At 41.9% G+C, this 18,350-nt stretch overlaps 1 protein-coding gene and 1 pseudogene across 6 annotated transcripts in view; both read right to left on the bottom strand.

Moving 5' to 3' along the window:
* Gbf1 (golgi brefeldin A resistant guanine nucleotide exchange factor 1) overlaps positions 1 to 18,350 on the bottom strand; it is a 152,289-nt gene that overhangs the window by 27,490 nt on the left and 106,449 nt on the right. For all 5 annotated transcript variants that reach the window (XM_023715646.1, XM_023715644.1, XM_004631470.2 and 2 more), the window contains 2 exons: positions 6,509 to 6,640; positions 591 to 709 (listed from right to left, as the gene is read on the bottom strand). In XM_023715646.1, the coding sequence (XP_023571414.1) occupies positions 591 to 709; positions 6,509 to 6,640 (251 nt within the window). The remainder of the gene's footprint in view (positions 1 to 590; positions 710 to 6,508; positions 6,641 to 18,350) is intronic.
* Positions 11,690 to 13,125, bottom strand: LOC101592147 (annotated as a pseudogene). The gene has a single exon (XR_002821172.1). The product of XR_002821172.1 is annotated as a ras GTPase-activating protein-binding protein 1 pseudogene (transcript).

Raw genomic sequence — 18,350 nt, 5'->3', positions numbered from 1 at the left:
GGCATGTGGTGCTGGGGATCGAACCGCGGTCCCTGTGCTTTGCCAAGCTTGTTCCAAGTAGGTGCTTTAGACCACTGAGCCATCTCTCCAGCCCCTAAAATATTTTTTTCAGTACTGAAGATGAGTCTGGAGCCTCTTACATACTAGGCAAGCACTCTACTATTGAGTTACATCCCCTGGCTAGGAGCACATTTTAAAAAAGAAGTTAGCAAGGATGTTGACCTCACTTCCACCTGATTTAGGAACCATTTCTTCACTCTGTGTGACCCTGGCTTAGCCTGGAACTCATTCTAGCCCTAGCCCATGAGCCCAGAAAATGGTACAGATACAGTCAGTGAGAGGTACAAGAGTATTAAGGGATTCTGGTAATTAATATCAATTCATTTAAATTATTTTAATTATTTTCCTGAGTAAAATTTTTTACTCTGGGTGTCTGAGATGCTTGTTTGGAAACAAAGTCAATCCCTAAACTCTAGTGGAGTCAAAACACAGCTCCTTGTTGCCGGCAGAATCGAGTGAGTGGAGGAGTAACAGAGTCGGTGGCACCAGTCCTCAGCCATTAGCCTAACTACGCTTTCCCTCTCACTTACCTGAAGTATTTTCATGAGGACAACTTCATCGCTAGCAGGATCCGTGCCCACAAATCGGGCATGTGTGACAGCATCTGCCATGTTCTCCATGCCTTCTGCTGTGCCCTCATGAGTGGGATCTGCTCCAGGAAAAAGGACAGATTAAATGATGTGGAAAAAGCTAAGGGAAGACCGGGGACTATGAATTACTTTGAGAGACTTTGAATTTCTTCTCTCCAATTCTATAACTTTTGTTTGTTGCTTTTTGAGACAGGATCTTGGTACATAGTTCAGGCTGGACTTGAATTCACTACGTAGCTCACTGTGTAGGCTCAGCTGGCCTTGAACTCAAGGTAATCCTCCTGCTTCAGTCTACTGAGTGCTAGGATTACAGGCATGTGCCACCCATATCCATTTTTCAAGACAAGATCTCACTATGTAGTTTAGGCTGGTTTTGAACTCTTGGCAATTGTCTTGTCTCAGCCTCCAGAATTCTGGGATTACAGTCCCATACCATCATGCCCATGTTCTCTTCCATCTTTTATTGGTGGTGGGGGGGGGTGAGACAAGACTTCAGGCTGGTCTTGAACTTAGAATGTAATCCAAGCTGGCTCTCACCTCCTAACAATCCTCCTGCCTCAGCTTCCCCAAATATTGAGATTACAGGTGCGCATCACAGCGCCTGGCTCTTTCATCATTTAATACAGCTCTTTCTCTGGTCACTTTTGAAGTTGTAGGTTCAGGTGTAGTTCTCATATAGAAGGCAAATGGACGGTCACTGCCACCAGTACTCCTATCTGGGTGCCATACTACAACAGATCTGATGCCTAATTTCATTCTTCATGACAGTGAGTAGGAATCTTGTTGCTAGCTTAGTTAACAGGGTATTAGGAGAAAAGAGACAACTGGACTGGAGGCTGGCGAGCTGGGAGAAGAAGAGGATCTCACCTTTGAGTGAGAGAAGCTAGAAGTTAGACAGCAAGCATAGGCTGGAAGCAAGCACAAGTGCTGCTGGGGAGGGGGACTCTGTTCCCGCTGACGCACTGAACAGCAGAACTGCCTGGATTGCTGCGTGCAGTCCAAGTCTGCCATAATGACCATTTTTACTACTGTTCAGTCCTGAAAGCTATCTTTGCTATTTTCCATTCCTTGTTTACTAACATGAATGGAGTTCCTGAGTCTAAAGATCAAGGGATGGGGCTGGTGAGATGGCTCAGTGGTCTAAAGCACCTACTTAGAACAAGCTTAGCAAAGCCCAGGGACCGCGGTTCAATCCCCCAGCACCACATGCCAGCCAGCCCCCTGGTGGGCTGAGCTGGCCTGGCCACACACACACACACACAAAAAAAAAAAAATAAAAAAAAAAAAAAAAAAAGATCAAGGGATGATTGAAAAACCTGAGCACTCTCTTTTAACAATGAGCCACAAAACTTTCATTAATTGTGAGTGGTTTTTGTTTTCTTCCGTCTCTTTTGTCTTTTCTTGGAGTCTCTGATACCTCAACAAATACTTTTAATCTGGGTGTTGTGGCTCATTTCTGTAATCTTGGCACTCTGGGAGGTTGAGGCAGAAGGGTTGGAAGTTAAAGGCTAGCTGGGGTGACTCAGTGAGAACCTGCCTCAAAATAAAAGGGTTGAGGATATAGCTCAGTGTAAGGCCCTAGATATTCAATCCCCAGTGACAGACAGAGACACCAATGCACATACACCAAAGCACAAAAAACCAAAAATTCCTTTTTTGTCTTACTTAGCCCATCCCTTTACTGAGAATCAGAAATGGCTACTTTAGAAATAATAGGGAGGGGGCTGGAGAGACAGCGTGGCAGCGTAAGTGTGCCTGCCTGACAAGAGCACAGTCCCAGTTTCGGTCCCTGGTATTGCTTGCCTTGGCAGCCCTGAAACCCTGGGCACAGTGTGCCGGCTCTGAAACTAGGAGTGGTGGTACACCTCTGTGATCCCAGTGCTGGGGAGGCTGAGACAGGAGGATCATTATGAGTTGGAACTGCCTAGAGACCCTATATCAATAAAATTTAAAAAAAATTTAAAAAAAATCAGGGAGAAAGTCAGTTTCATGCTACATAGTATAACAGGGTAACCCAGCTCCTACTTCTGTCACCTTAACTCTGTCCCAAGCAGCACAGGAAATTCTGTACTCTCAGGTCCTTGTCCAAACCTTCTCTTATAGCCCAAACAATCCCATAGTGAAGATTCCACATAGGAAAACGACCTCCTTCCTAGCGTTAGGTGGCATCTAAGCTACCTGGGCAGCTTGCTCCCATCTCACAATGCTCCCAGGAGCCCGCTGCTTTCCCTTTTTCAGTAAGTTCTTGTTAAGGTGCTTTAAGCTCTACCGATTCATTTACTAAAAAAGTAGCTAAAAGTGTTATCTTTAGAGACACAGGCAGAGTGTGCCAGTGAGTTGGTCAATCAGTGATGCAAATCCGCGTGTGGCAGAAGTAGGGGGCCAAACTGAAGGCCATTCCTTGAAGTAGGACCTAGGATAATCCCAGAAACCTTGGGTCACAGGATTGAGCAATGAGGGCATTTTATTCTAGGAAGGCAGCCTAAACAAAGAATTGCTTGGTTTGCACTCATTTAGTGGACCTGGTCTTCCCAAGACCCCTTATCAGAATGTCCTCCCTTCCTGACCACTCTAGAGCCAGCTTCAGGGAAATTCGCTAACTTCATCTCCTTTGTGCTCCTTTTCTCATGTGCACTACAGACACCATCTCCAGCATTCTCCTTTCCTATGACAGGAAACTTCGGTGACCAGCTAGCCTGACATCTTGAGTGACTGGCCTGTGTGCCAAAGGCAGGAAGGGAAAGAACACCACTAAGCGATCAGAGAGAAAAGCAGGGAAGCAAAGCTGTTAGGGGATGTGAGGAGGCATGAACTGTAGGTGGTGCTCCGGGCAAGGCTGAAAGTGTCTAGGCCTGATTTTGTTTAGGAAAATATGAAACTGTTATTGGGAGTACTTTAGAGAATGATGCACATATTCAGAACCCAATGGGCACCCAGGACTCCTACTCATAATCCTGAATGCTTCAGCTAAGCAAATCTAATTTCTAGAGAGGATAAGGGTGCTCTTACCCTGAGGTGAAGGCCACTGATTTTCTGGCCACAGCCTCCTGCTCATTTTTCCTCATCTCTCTACTTAGAAACAAAGACAGCTGTCTGTTTTTTATGTCCCTCATCTTCGCACATGGGTTGGTAATAGAAGAAAAGGAATTTAGCATTCTGAGTGACAAAACCAACTTAAAAGAATAATAAGAGATCATAAACATGGGCCGGAGAGATGGCTCAGTGGAATAAGCGCTTCCCTGGCAAGCGCAAGGGCCTGAGTTCAATCCCCGGTTCCGCAAAAAAAAAAAAAAAAAAAAAAAAAGAGATCATAAACAAATTCAGCTATATACTGGGTGAAAGAGCCTATTAGGTGCAAAGATTTATAAAACCTTGATACACATTGAGTTAATAACCCTACTATACAAAAAAACTTTTACAAATTGATGACAGTAAAAGAAAAAGGAGAGGGGCTGGTAAGATGGCTCAGTGGTCTAAAGCACCTACTTAGAACAAGCTTAGCAAAGCACAGGGACCACGGTTCAATCCCCCAGCACCGCATGCCAGCCAGCCCCGCCCCGCCCCCTGGTGGGCTGAGCTGGCCACACACACACACACACACACACACGCACACACACATTAAAAAAAAAAAATTTAAAAAAAAAAAAGAGAAAAAGGAGAGAATATTAAAACATTCAAAATTAAGAAAATAGAAATAACAAAATAAGCATTCATCCATGGTACATGTGCACATCCACAACCACACCCGGTAATATTTAGTGCTGATGACAGAGTGGGGAGATGAAAATTTTCTAGTATTGCTGGTGAAAGCATAAATGATGCAATCTTTTGGGAAAGCAACCTACTTGCACTTAATAAAAATGTGATATGCATATGCCCTTTAAACCATAAATTTCAAATTCAGAAATATTTTCCCTCTTTTTTTTTTTTTTTTTTAGGGAAGGGTCTACAGGGTGTTCAGGGTCTCACTACTAGTTCGGACTCCTAGTGATCTGCCTGTTTACAGCCTTCCAAGAGTTGTGATTACAGGCGCGTGCCACCACCCCAAGTCTCAATTGCTATCTCAGTGTGTCCCAGGGGCGGGGACCAGCATAGCAGGCCCGGGGATCGAACCCTTGGCCCCTGTGCCTGCTTGCAGGCACTTTAATCCGCTAAACTAGTTTTTTTTGGAGCGGGGGGGGGGGGGAGGAGGGAGTGGCGCGGCGCTCAGGTTGCCTTCAGGGCAGGTCTGGTTTGGCTTGAGGATGAGGGGATCGAACCACAGCATCCTGAGCCTGACTATTTTGTTTCAGCAGGTACTTACACACCTGAGCTAAGGGGCAGGCCCTCCCGCTGAGCTATTTGGCCGGCCCTACAAATTTAGAACCATTTCACATAAAAGTAAAATTAATAAATAAGGATATATGAATAAGCATGTTTATTTCAATGTAATTTATAATGGTTCCAAAAAGGAAGCAATCTAAATATTAGTAAGAATGATCAAATGCATAGTGTTTTTTTAAATTTTTATTTATTTATTTTGTATTTTAATACAGGGTCTACAGGGTCTCACTACACAGATCAGACCACCTAGTTATTCTCCTATTCTCAGCCTCCCAAGTGCTGGGATTACAGGTGCGCGCCACCACACCCAGTCTCAATCGCCCGCTCAGTGTGCCCTGGAGTGGGGCTGGAGTGGCATGCCCAGGGATCGAACTGCTGTGCTCTGCCTCAGCAGGTGCTTTAGTCTGCTAAGCTATCTTGTTGGCCCTGAATTGTGTTTTAACTGTAATCTACTATGGGAACAATACAGTTTCTTTTCTTTTTTTTTGTACCAGGGATTGAACTCAGGACCATGTACCTGCCAGGCAGGTGCTTATGCTGCTGAACTATATCTCTAGCCCTAACCATTTCTAAAAACAAAACAAAACAAAAAATTGGCTCAGGGGAAGAAGAAATGGGGAACTACAGCTTAATGAATATAGTTGCTCTCTGGGGTGATGAAAAAAGGAAATAGATGATAGAGATGTTTTGTTTTGTTTTTGAGACAAGGTCTCACTGTATAGTCCAGACTGGCCTTGAATTCAAGATGGTGGAGATGTTTGTTCAATAATGTAATTACTGCCACTGACTTATATAAGTAAAATGATTAAAAGGGCAAATATTAATATTATATACAGTAAAAATGAATAACTCAGGTAATTACATCATGTACATCTAAATTAATGTTACTAAGTGAAAAAAAATATATAACACATAAGCATCTTTCTTTTTTAAAATGAAGTAGTAAGGAACAGGGATATAGTTCAGTGGCACAATGCCTGCCTAGCAAGTGCAAGGTCCTGAGTTTGATTCCTGGTACAAAAAAACCTGATGTAGATAGTACATATGTGTGTGTGTGTGTGTGTAAATTTATTCATATTTTCACATGCAGAAAAAGGGATGGAAAGAGACCAAGCTAGCAACACTGTTTATCTTTTTTTTTTTTTTCCAGACAAGGTTTCATTATGTACTTCAGGCTGGCCTTGAACTCACTTCATAGCCTAGGCTGGCCTTGAACTTTACATCTTTATTGTTTTTGTTTTCTTATAATAAGCATGCATTATATTTGATGATAAAGTTTTTAAATTATGCAGACCAAGTCTCTAAGGGTACAATACCCTTAACTCTGTCTAAAGCGTAGAGAAGCCAGTTAGGGCAAACCTCTCCCAGTCAGTTAACATGCTAGGTGACCAGTAACAATCCTATTTTCGTTCTACAAGGAAAAAGGCAGCTGGGAATGATTTCCCAATTTCATCAACTCCCTGCTTAAGGCCAAGCAACCCAGGAAAGGCAAGAAATGAGGTGCTGCAGCCATCCTATGAAGCCTGAACTCTTACCTATGAGTGCATAGGACAGGAACTTATTGACAGAGGTGAGTGCCAGTCCAGTGATAGGGCCAGTGGTATCTTCGGAACGAATCACTTCCAGAAATGGTCGAAGGAATACATTGGGCTCAATCTCTGAGAGTTCTGCAAGGAAAAACAAAAACAAAAAACAAGAAATGAAAAGACACCATCTTGTAAAAAGTTAAATCTTGAAAAAAGCCTCTCAAGATTACTTTGAATCCCTCTGATTACTTCAAGTCCCAGACACTATATCATTTGATCTGTTAGATTTTAAGTATATAGCTCTAAAAGATTAAGAAGTTTATACAAAAATTAATGGTAAAACTTATGCTATTTGTTATATACATATTTTATCACAAGTTTTAAAATTGTTCTTTTGTGTCATCAAATATTGAGAGTTAGTTTTCCATGTCCATTTCACTACCCTCCTGAGATACATAGGTAATCATCCTGGGGACAGCAACATGGCTAGAGAAACCTCAGGCTGGACACCTGTCTTATGTCTTTTGCTCTTATAGTCAAGGTTACTTCAATTAGAGAGTATAGCACAACCCAGGAGGGTGAAGAGAACATTCTTTATAGTTTCTAGCCAAAACCTAAACCAAAACGTACAAAAGGATGCCCAGCCCTTTAGTCACAGAGGCAGTCTGTAATCTTACAAGCTCTTAATCACTCTCAGCTTTTTTTCAGCTTAGAGTAAGCAGAGAGCTAACTGTCCTCTCTGGATGAAAAAATAAGGCTCAGGTAAGACATGAGTGGCCTCAAATTATACAACTATATGTATCCAAAACCTGTAAAATAATGGCTTCTATTGTACCTAAAGGTCAGAATTTACTCAGTCCACAGTTGAGAAGATATCAGTTCATGCCAAAGAAAACATAAACTAGACTTGCTCCCTGCCCTACTCAACCCATATTTTAATTTGTTTTACTACATTCTGTGGGGCTAGCATCTTTCAGAGCCAGTTCCTTAAAAGTCTTTGTAAAAAGGTCAAAGCTGGGGAGATGGCTCAGTGGAATAAGCGCTTCCCTGGCAAGTGCAAAGGCCTGAGTTCAATCCCTGGTTCCGTCAAAAACAACAACAACAAAACCCCAAATAGGTCAGAAACATTTAGGGATGTGATTTAGGCTGTCCCAACTTCAGGGACAAAAACAAGCAGTTCTCTAAGCACCTTCATTTTCATGCAAATGTTGGGAGCTTCTTCACTCAATTCGTCCCAACCTCCTCTGTAGGCAAACATTTCCTAGGCCTGGCTGTTCCTCAGATTAATGCTTTAATTAATTGGCAGATTGGGTAACATTTTCCAAGCTTGTCTCTAAGTCTATGATCACATCAGCTGTGTAAAACCTGCTTCTCACCTCCCACTGTGTCCATGTAAAAATGCGTATTTTATAGGAAAAAAAAAAAAGAGAAAAACCACTCTGTACTTGTGTGTGTGTATTTGTTGGCAGTGGTACTACCAGTGCAGGGTCAACATGTAAGGAATATATTTGTAGGGTTTTCTGGTTTTTGTTGTTTTTTACGATACCAGGGATCAAAGTCAGGTCCTTGCACTTGCCAGGCAGATGCTTATACTGCTAAGCTACTCCTCAGTGCATGTAAGGCATATATTTGGGAAAAATGAAATATATAACACATTGTTTAAAAGCACATTAAAAAAATTAAAAGCACATTAAAAATTTAAAGTCAAGGGGCCGGGGAGATAGCTCAGTAGAATAAATGCTTGCCTGGTAAGTGCAAGGACCTGAGTTCAATCCCCGGTTCTGAAAAAAAAAAAAAAATTAAAGTCACCTAATCTTGCTGGTTTAGGAACACAAATATATGTTTTATACAATATGGTGTGTTATTTAAAAAATAGTTGTGTAGGGGCTGGTGAGATGGCTCAGTGGTCTAAAGCACCTATTTGAACAAGCTTAGCAAAGCAAAGGGACCACGGTTCAATCCCCCAGCACCACATGCCAGCCAGCCAGCCGCGCCCTCTGGTGGCCTGAGCTGCCCCCCCCCCACACACACATAAATAAATAAAAAATTTAAAAAAAAAATAAATAAAAAAAAATAGTTGTGTATTTGAGATATGAAAATCCAGATTGAAAAAAAAATCTTTGAGAGTAAGGAGAGGGAACAGATTTTCTGTGTTTTCATCCAGTTGCTACAATTCTACTTGTTTCCATTCTTTCTGTATGTGAGAGACTGGGGTAAATTTACAGGTAGGGTCCACACTGTCACTGTTTTTTCCTTGGTCAAAAGGGTTGTGTTTCCCTTTACTGCCAAGCTGCTTTCTGGAGGAGTTGCTACACCACTGTACATTCCCGTCAGAAATGAAAATCCTGGTCTCTGCATCCTGCAGTCCGTTACATTTCAGCACTGTTAGTGGGGGCCAGTCGGGGAGGTGCCTAGTGGTATCTCCACTGGCTTATATTTACATTTCCCTAAGGCTGATGATGTTGCACGACTTCTCTTGTGCTTGCCTGCAAGCCACAGATCTTTCTGGCAAGTGATGTGTCTGTTCAGATCTTTGTCCATTTTTAATTGAATTGTTTTCTTATTGAGTTTAGAGACTTCTTTATTCTGTACTTAGGTCATTTACAGTTGAAATAGTTACTTACAGATATTTTGCCCCAGTCTGAAGCTTGTTGTCTCATTCTCTTAAGAATATTTTGCATAGGACAGATATTTTTACTTTTGTGAAGTCTAATTTATCAATATTTATTTTATGGATTATGTTTTAGTGTAATGTCTATATTTGCTCTGCCTAATTCCAGGCCACAAAGATTTTCTCCCTATATTGTCCTCTTACAGATAGTACCACGACCACTGTGTGCAAGCGAACATATGGGTGTGGAAACTAAAACGCAACGCCATTTACAAACTCCCCAAATAAAGTGGTATAAAGTTTAGATATACAGTCTAACAAGACATATAGAGCACCTGTTTTTATAAAGCTTAAACATAGGACTTAATGTTTTTCAACCTATGATCCATTCACTGTTGTTACAATACTGGAGATTTCACGCACAGCCAGTAGGAAAGGAATCTTCAGTATCATTCTTACTCATCACTGAGAGAGGAAGACAGGGGAAGAGAGAAAAGAGGTAGAGGGACAATATAAACCTAGGTAAAATGGGGATTGGCTTTCTAGGTTCAACAGATTACCAGGAGCAACTCCTGTAGCTGCAGGTTTTGCTCCTAGCAGGGAACCAGTAAGGACAGTTCCAGTTTGAAGAGTACCTTTTTGTAAAGATGTACTGAAAAGGGGCCAGGGAGATGGCTCAGTAGGATAAGTACTTGACTGGCAAACGCAAGGATCTGAGTTCAATCCCCGGTTCCGCCAAAAAAAAAAAAAAAAAAAAAAAAAAAAGATGTACTGAAAAACAAACTGGATTTTCAATTCAGAATCCTGGGGAGATGTTCAGATGGACCTCTAAAACAATGCTTCTCAAACTATCCATGGTACAGGGCCAGCTTTTTTTTTTTTTTTTTTAATGTTGATCCATTCTAGATCTATAGTTTTATAAATTACAATAAAATGAATTACTAGAAATATGAAATTAAAGACACTGGTACAATGCAAGAAATAAAACATACAGTGAGTATAACTAAGCTATTATTATTCTACTTCTTTGGTTCAGAGTTCCAGACTGGTGTTCTTTATGCTGGTAATAGCTTTTCAGCCTTAAATAAATATTTAAAAAATTAAAGAATAGGTCTACAGTAGGCCTGCACTGAAAAAGAAATATAAGCTAAGGATAAATACCAAGGTAACTGGCAGTTACTATGTGTGGTGCAACTTGGGACAGCTGTTTTTTTTTTTTTTTTTTTTTTTTTTTTTTTTAGCACATCAGGTAAGTCCAATGTTAAAGTTACATTCTTTCTCATGGACTATGATTAGGACTCTGATTAGATACCAAAATAAAACTTAATAGAAATGCTAGCTATTTGGGTCCAGGCACTTCTACAGAAACATCTGTCCTGAAAGGCACTCCAGTTTGAGACTCAAGTTAGAATAAGGCATAACAAGTGTTAACAGAAGTCAGACAAGGTAAAGAAAGAGGGAGTCTATAATTCCTTGCATCTCTGAACCTAATAAAACAAATCTAGATTTATTTTTCTTTATTTTATTTTCTTTATTTATTTTTTTGGTGGCCTCCAGATGCCTTCAGGGCATTTCTGGTTTGGCATGAGTATCTGGGTTCGAACCATAGCATCCTGAGCCTGACTGCTTTGTTTAAGCAGGCACTTAAACAACTGAGCTAATAGGCAGGCCCCCTCGATTTATTTTTCTTTAAACAATTGCCAAGAGTGGAATCTCAGATAAATAGAAGGCACAACAGTTTTGTTCTGGTTGTTATTCAGATGAGGGGTTAGTATTTTTTCCTTTTTCATTTTTTAATAAATACAAATGAAAAATTCTACTTCAAAAAAAAATTCAAGAAAAGCCTATCAATTGCATTCTAGACATTCAAACCTATCTTACAATTTAAATTTCAAATAGTAAAAACAGTAGGCTTTAGAACTGCTTCATGATCAGTATCAAAAGTTCTATTAACACTGCTTATTTGACTTCCAACTGTATCAGCGAGAAGAGTTTTTCAAATTTCTCATGCGACCACTTTTCAACATCAGAAGAGTCATGACTCGCAAAGAAGCTATTTGGATTTTTCCTGCCTCCAAAATGTTTATCAAATCCTGTACTTCTCACAGGCTTTTGAAACACATAAAAAATAAGTAAGAAATATTCCAATGAATGAAATATACCAAATGTCAGTAACAGGTGACACATTTCTTTAGGGAAATGGCTGTTTAAAAAAAAAATCCAGTCTGTATATGCAAAGTAAGCAAGGAAATTCAGTCTTTTTTTCTTCTTTAAAAATCTGTTATTCCTGGGGCCAGGGAGATGGCTCAGTAGAATAAGTGCTTCCCTAGCAAGCATAAGGGCCTGAGTTCAATCCCCGGTTCTGCCAAAAAAAAAAAAAAAAAAAATCTGTTATTCCTAAAATATCATTCCACAAAATTGGAAGTAAAGGACTGAAAGGCCAAGAGAAAGAGGAAAAAGGAATGGGCACACACCATCAACACGAAAGAAGTAAAACTGTACAAACTGAAGCAGTTTATAACAGACGGGTCACACTCCCAGCCACTGAAGGCTTGCTGAAGAAATTCACCAGTCCACAGGAGCTGGGTTCTCTTGGTGGAGCTGGGTGAAGAGCGATTCACTGCCGCGGAGCAATCCCCCTTCCTACTCCAAAGCAAGGCTTCTGCACCCTTCCTCCACAGGAAGGGCCTCTCATGCCACCATCCAACCCACCTTGGGGACCTCCAAGTTCCCACAGGCGGTTGTCTCGATGGTCCCCTTCCCTGGCAGCACGAGTCTTCTTCTCTTCCATATTCAGATGGACTTTACCTCTGAACATCATGGGCCTGTTGCTAAGGACATTCTGCACAGGCTCAGAATCATCGAACACAACAAAGCCAAAATTGGGTAGCTTCCCACCACTGTTTATGCGCAGCTCCACCACATTCAAATAGTTTTGAAAGAAATCTTTGAGTTCTGATATGTCCACTACATGAGACAGGTTCCCAATGAAGAGTTGGTGGCTGTCCAGATGTCTCACAATTCTCTGAGGTTCAACATCACCTTGCTCCCCAGCTTCATGAATTGGTCTGGGTCCCCTCTGGGGAGGAATATTTATTCGTTGTTCTCTCACTCTTTGATCCCTCTGGGGCCTCTGTGGTGGAATCTGAGATTAAGGTTTAGATTCTGGACGCGGCTGTGATGCTGGTACTTTCACAACATGAGGAGGTATCCCAGTAACAAGAAGAGCTCCACTAGGAGGAAGGTTCCTACTGGTCACAGATGCCTAAGAAAATGTCCGCAAGTCCTCCTGTGCTGTCTGAGCTATGTCTGTGGGAGCTGGAAAAGAACTCTTCTGAGCATCCTCAGGAGCAGCTTCTTCTAAAACAGGTTCTGACTTTTCTTCTTGGACTTTAGATGCAGGTTCTTGCTCGCTCTGGTTTTGGCTCAAGATCAGGTTCTGGCTCAGCAACAGGTTCCTCTAAATGTTCTTCCAGGTCATTGCTGACAGTTTGATCATAGAAAGTACCAGAATCATCAGGTATAGCCTTGGATGTCTGCTGTCTTTCTTTAGGCTCTTCTACTTCTTCCTCAGATTCCTCCTGAGGCTCAGTGACAAAGCCACCAAAGACCTCATCTTGGTATCTGAAGATATCATTATGAACATAGAATTTATTTGCAACTGAGCCCTCAGGAGCAAGGACAAATGTCTGCATGAACCTCCACAAAGCCTGGTTGTTCTTAGAGAGCAGTCCCATGACCTAGACAACCACATCATCCTTCAGGATAGCGTGTGCATTGACGTGGTGGGTCTTGGTGTGGCAGTTGGTGAAGTTTTGTGACATCTCTTTCCTGTGAATTTCTGTCCGTAGACGGCATCTGCAGGTTTTCCATTTGAATCCAATCCCCCGTGGACATAGGAAGAGTTCTTTCCATAAAATTGATGTAGCATGTCCGGGGCCTGGTTCAGCAGGGTGTAACACTGTCTCACAAATTCCCACCTGACCAGTAGGGGACTAGGCTTCTCCATAACCATTGCTTTGGTCAATTCAACCTGCGCGGCTGAGCAGGCATGAAACAAGCTCTGCTGCAGGGCACGGAAGGTGACAGAAACCCCTCACGCAAGCGTGTCCGCACTGGGACAGTTCTTTTATTTTTATCTATTTCAAGGTATACACAGCATTAGAAAAAGGAATAGGTTTTCCTGTTTCCTGCCTGGATTAGTAGTCCTGAGATTATTGATAGTCCACTGACTAAATGATATTTTGTGTGAGGGCTACTTTCACAGTTCTCTAAGATCTATCCGTCTCTGTCTCTGTCTCTTCTCTGTCTTCCCTTCTCTCTGTCACTCTGTCTCCCTCTCCCTGCCTCCACATCACTGGGGATTGTACCTAGGGATGCTATACCATTGATCTACATGCCCAGTTCTGTTTGTTTTGAGATAGTTTTCCCCTAAATTGCCTAGACTGGCTTTGAACTCCTAATCCTCCTGCCTCAGTCTCCTGAGCACTGTGATTATAGGAGTATGCTATTATACCCTCTTGGTGGAAATAACCATCCCCTTTAGAACAACTTACATAAAGACAATAACAATACCTACCATCTACTGCCTTGTGCCATACCCCTACTGTCATTTTGAGGATAAAATGATATTTAAAAGATAAGTAGATATAACTACCAGTTCAGTTTATAAAGCTAGATATGGTAGTAATCTGAATCAAATCCAGGTTCATTTGACTCTAAAAGCGGTCCTCTTAGCCATTAACTTTACTGCTTCCTCCAAGGCTAGGACAGGAGGACAGGTTTCTAGCCAGATGTTCTAGTTCCTGGCTTGGCTTGCATAGGGACTGGACTCAATGGTCTGAATTTAGAAGACAGTTACGCTGCCAGAGTCCTTCAGAAGAACAGTGCCATGTTGCTGCTCCTAGTAAGAAGGCTAGGCAATTTCACAACCAAGGAGACACCTGACACCCCAGTCAAGCAGCCAAAATTCCCACCCTAGGAGGCCACCAAACTGAAGGCACAAACAGTCCAGTAAACAAAGAGTGCAGATGAGGTACAGAGGTTCTCTGAAGGTGATAAGTCTGTGTTCTGGGACAGCAGTGTGGCAGCAGGTAAAAGGAGAGGAAATTGAACCCCATTAGAGAAATAACCCTTGGTATCTTCCTAAGATCAAACCTAGGTCCAACTTTTGTTCAGTCAGTGCCCAATTACAACAATTACAAGAATTCAACTATTTCTAGGTCAGGGATATAGCTCAGCAGCACAAATTTCTGCTGGGCAAGTGCAGGTTCTGAGTTCGATATCTGGTACAAAAAAAAATTATTTCAGACTGGGTGTGGTGGCGCACGCCTGTAATCCCAGCTCTTTGGAGGCTGTAAACAGGTGGATCACTACAAGTCTGATCTAGTAGTGAAACCCTGAACACTCTGTAGACCCTTTCCTAAAATACAAAAATAAATAAATAAATAAATAATTTCAACTATTTCTAGAGAAACTCTAGGCCCCCTCAAACCAAGCAAAGGGAGCCTTTAGAGGTTTTTTTGGTTCGTTTTTTTTAGACCAGGGATTGAACTCAGGCCCTTGCACTTGTCAGGCAAGCACTTATTCTACTGAGCCATCTCCCTGGCCCAAGAGGTTTGACTTCTTGGTGTGTTCTGCTCACTTTGCTCAGCTCCCTGTATTATGACCCAAGGTCAGCCTGCACACCTGCTGTGGTTCCTCAAGTCTACTGTCTTCTCAGATGATAAGAGAGCCTGATCAGAGGTCCTGATAATGTAAGTCTCATGTTGAAGCTGCTGCCCTTTCCAATAATCTAGGTCAAAGGCTTTGACACCCAGCTTCAAGCACTGCCCTTAGACAAGAGAATGCTCTCCTGGCCTAGAGGCCAGCAGCCTCTGTCCTCTCAGGAGGCTGTGTGTGCTGGCCTATGGCAGCCTTTTCTCATTTGGCCAGCATTGGGCTGGCACATTCCTGAGCCAAAGTGCACACATAAGCTGCTTTCCCTGGTAGCAGAGCTCTTCACTCCTGAGTGACTCTTATCAGAGGCAGTTGGGCATTCTCAATTGGATTACCCTGACAAGGAAAAAGGCCCGCAATTTATTATTTCAACACCATTTGGCTTCAGAAATGTCTGTCTCGACCCCTTTGCCCCGAGAGTCTACTTTTTCCTTCTTGCTTTCTAGGGGGTCACCGCGCTGACCTCACCCTCACTCTTTATCCTGCAAATACTGGTCCAAGTTCCTGGAGACAAAATGCTGGCCTTCACAAGATGGATCATGTCTAATAAGTTAATGAATCAGAGTCATATAAATTGAAGTCTCTTAATTTATTAAAATCTTGACATTTGTGTTTCCAGGGGCACAGACTTTTTGGTTTTTGGCTTTTCTATGTTGACACATCCTTTTTTTTTTTTTTTTTTTTCGGAACTGGGGATTGAACTCAGGCCCTTGTGCTTGCCAGGCAAGCACTTACTCTATTGAGCTATCTCCCAAACCCCGACACATCCTTATTTTAAAAAAAAATTTGTTTGTTTTTGTCTTCTTGAGACAGGGTCTTGCTATGTAGTATAGGCTGGCCTTAAACTCACTATGTAGTCCAGGCTAACCTTAAACTTCCAGAAACCCTCCCATCTCATCTGCCTAAGTGAAGGGATTATAGGCATGTACCACTACATCTGGTTAAGAAAGTATTAGGTTCTCATATTCTACTTCTGGCTATGCTATCCCCAGAGTAACTTCTTATTAAAGTCAGAGATTGAAAACAACCCACAAATGGAATTTCTGAGGTACAAAAATTCAGTTGGAAGGGTCTATATTCTTTTCAGTCACTAGGGAACACTCAAGGTACTGGTTCAAAGGATGATTAGAATGCAAAGACAGAGCCTGGAGTATCTGCCACATCTCTCCTATCTTTATTAGCTTCAAAATTTTCCAGAGCTGTGAATGGCCAGGTAGATATTTAGCCTTGATTTCAAAAACTGATTACGAAGAAAAACTGCCAAAGACAGCCACCACAAAGCTGTAGTTCCCAGCTGGGCTGAAGGGTCAAACCCATACAGGTCTTTACAGCCCTGCCCTACACAACAGAAGAAATTAAGTAAGTGTAATAGGCCTGGTCCTGGTTCTGTGACTGAGGTTGAGCAAAACTGTCTTACTTCTTTGAATAGTAGTTTCCTCATGGACTGACATATTCCAGAAGGGAATGGGTAGTAATTTAAATAGATTGTTTAAGACCCTTTTAGAGTTCTAAAACTTAGGAATCTAAGTACAGAGTTCATAGGAAGTAAATGCACATAAATGCGGACAATCTGTAACAAATGCAGCTGCAGGAGAAATCAAGTCTTGTCTGTTCGAGTAAGCTCCTGTCAGTATCTCTCTTTTTCTTAGCTATTACCTAACAGTTTTCCAGATGTTTCCTTTTTTCAAATAAATGCTTAGTTTCTCAAAGTGCTTCTAGATTCAGGAAAATACACGTGGAAAGAAGGGATGATTATTTTTACATTGAGACCTTTTTTTGGTGGTACTGGGGATCAAACTCAGGAGCACTGTAACACTGAGGTACATCCCCAGCCCTTGTTCTTTTCTGATACTAAGAGGCCTGGGATGGCCCTGAATTTGGAGTCGTGCTGCCTCAGCCTCCTGAACAGCTGGAATTACTTGTGTGCCAATGTACCCAGCTTGAGACTGTGATTCTTTGAGGAGTACAGATGAGAGCTTGATCACTGCGGTGTATGGGCACAAGGTGGGTCAATGGGTCTGTGTGGAGCTGGCAATGCAGGATAATGGTACCAGGCACTTATATTGCGTTATAAGGAAGGTGACTTGTTTCTATACTGGGTCCCTTGAAAGCCCTTTGGAAGGCTGTATTCACTTTTCAGCCTGATCTATTCCTCAAAGACTACTCCAACTTGTTATTTATTTATATTGTTTGACAAGATTTTGCTATGTAGCACAGGCTGGCCCACAATTGTGGTGCTACTCCTGCCTCTATGTCCAAGTGTTGGGATTACTAATGTGAACCCCTATACCTCAGCCAACCTGTTCTTTATAAAACAGAAAGTCAAATGTAACACACACTCTGATAAAACAAGATCACTGCTTTAACTTATACAACTTGGAGTTTACACTTAAAGCTTGAAAACCCCAGAGATTAGAAATAATAATTTTATATTTTTCCCTCATCTGTCATTAATAAGTAGTTTGTAGGTCATTTTCATAAGGCCCCAGCCTCAGCCAGATGACACAAGAACTCATCTTTCCTTGATGTCTGGCACAAAAAAAAGTACACAGTAACTCAGAAAGAAAAGAGGATTTGCATTCACAGTGCTCTCTGGCAGGGACACCGGGACAGGACCTTGGCTACCTCTCTGTTCCTACAGAACCCCAACTTCTCTTTAGGGAGAAGAGAAGGGGGGAAAAAAAGAGAGAGAAGAAAGTATTTGACTCCCACGGTTGAAATCTCTAACGGCATGTGGAAGCAATAACAGAATGCTTTTAGGAACTCTGCTCCTGAAATCCTCATTTGTACTATCTGTTCCTCGTTGAATAGGGCCATCCTGGTCTGCCTGAAGTTTGTTTTTTTTTTTTTTTTTTTTAACCAGGGATTGAACTCAGGCCCTTATTCTACTGAGCTATCTCCCTGGCCTCCTGCTTGAAATTTAGATCTAGCCTCTAGTTTAAAAAGTTAAGGTGGGGTAGTAATGGGGGAAGGAACTGAGATTTCATGTGCATGTTTACTTCCCCACAATAAGTCAATGATTATGCTGCACCAACATGTACTAATAAAACTAAAAAGTAAAAATGAGTAAAAAGACAAGATAAGTACTTAAAGGCAGCATATGCAGGGGAAAATAATATATTGTATGATTTTGTCCAGTATGATTCATGTGACCAAGTGTAGTGGTACATGCCTATAGTCCCAGCACACCCTGCTGTATCTGCCTAAGTAGGCTCTTTAATCTGCTGAGTTATTTGGACAGCCTTAAAGCCAATGTTTTTTTTTTTTTTTTTTTTTTGCGGAACCGGGGATTGAACTCAGATCTTTGAGTTTGCCAGTCAAGCGCTTATCCTACTGAGCCATCTCCCCAGCCCCAAGCCAATGTTTTTTTTTTTTTTTTTTAATTTTACTTATTTGTGTGTGTGTGTGTGTGTGTGTGTGTGTGTGGCCAGCTCATCCCACAAGGGGGCCGGGCTGACCGGCATGTGGTGCTGGGGGATTGAACCGCGGTCCCTGTGCTTTGCTAAGCTTGTTCTAAGTAGG

The sequence above is a fragment of the Octodon degus genome, unplaced genomic scaffold (genome assembly GCF_000260255.1).
Source record: "Octodon degus isolate 3935 unplaced genomic scaffold, OctDeg1.0 scaffold00042, whole genome shotgun sequence".
Classification (NCBI taxonomy): Eukaryota; Metazoa; Chordata; class Mammalia; order Rodentia; family Octodontidae; genus Octodon; species Octodon degus.
Note: the sequence above shows the minus strand (reverse complement) of the source record. Positions and strands in the feature narration are given on the sequence as shown.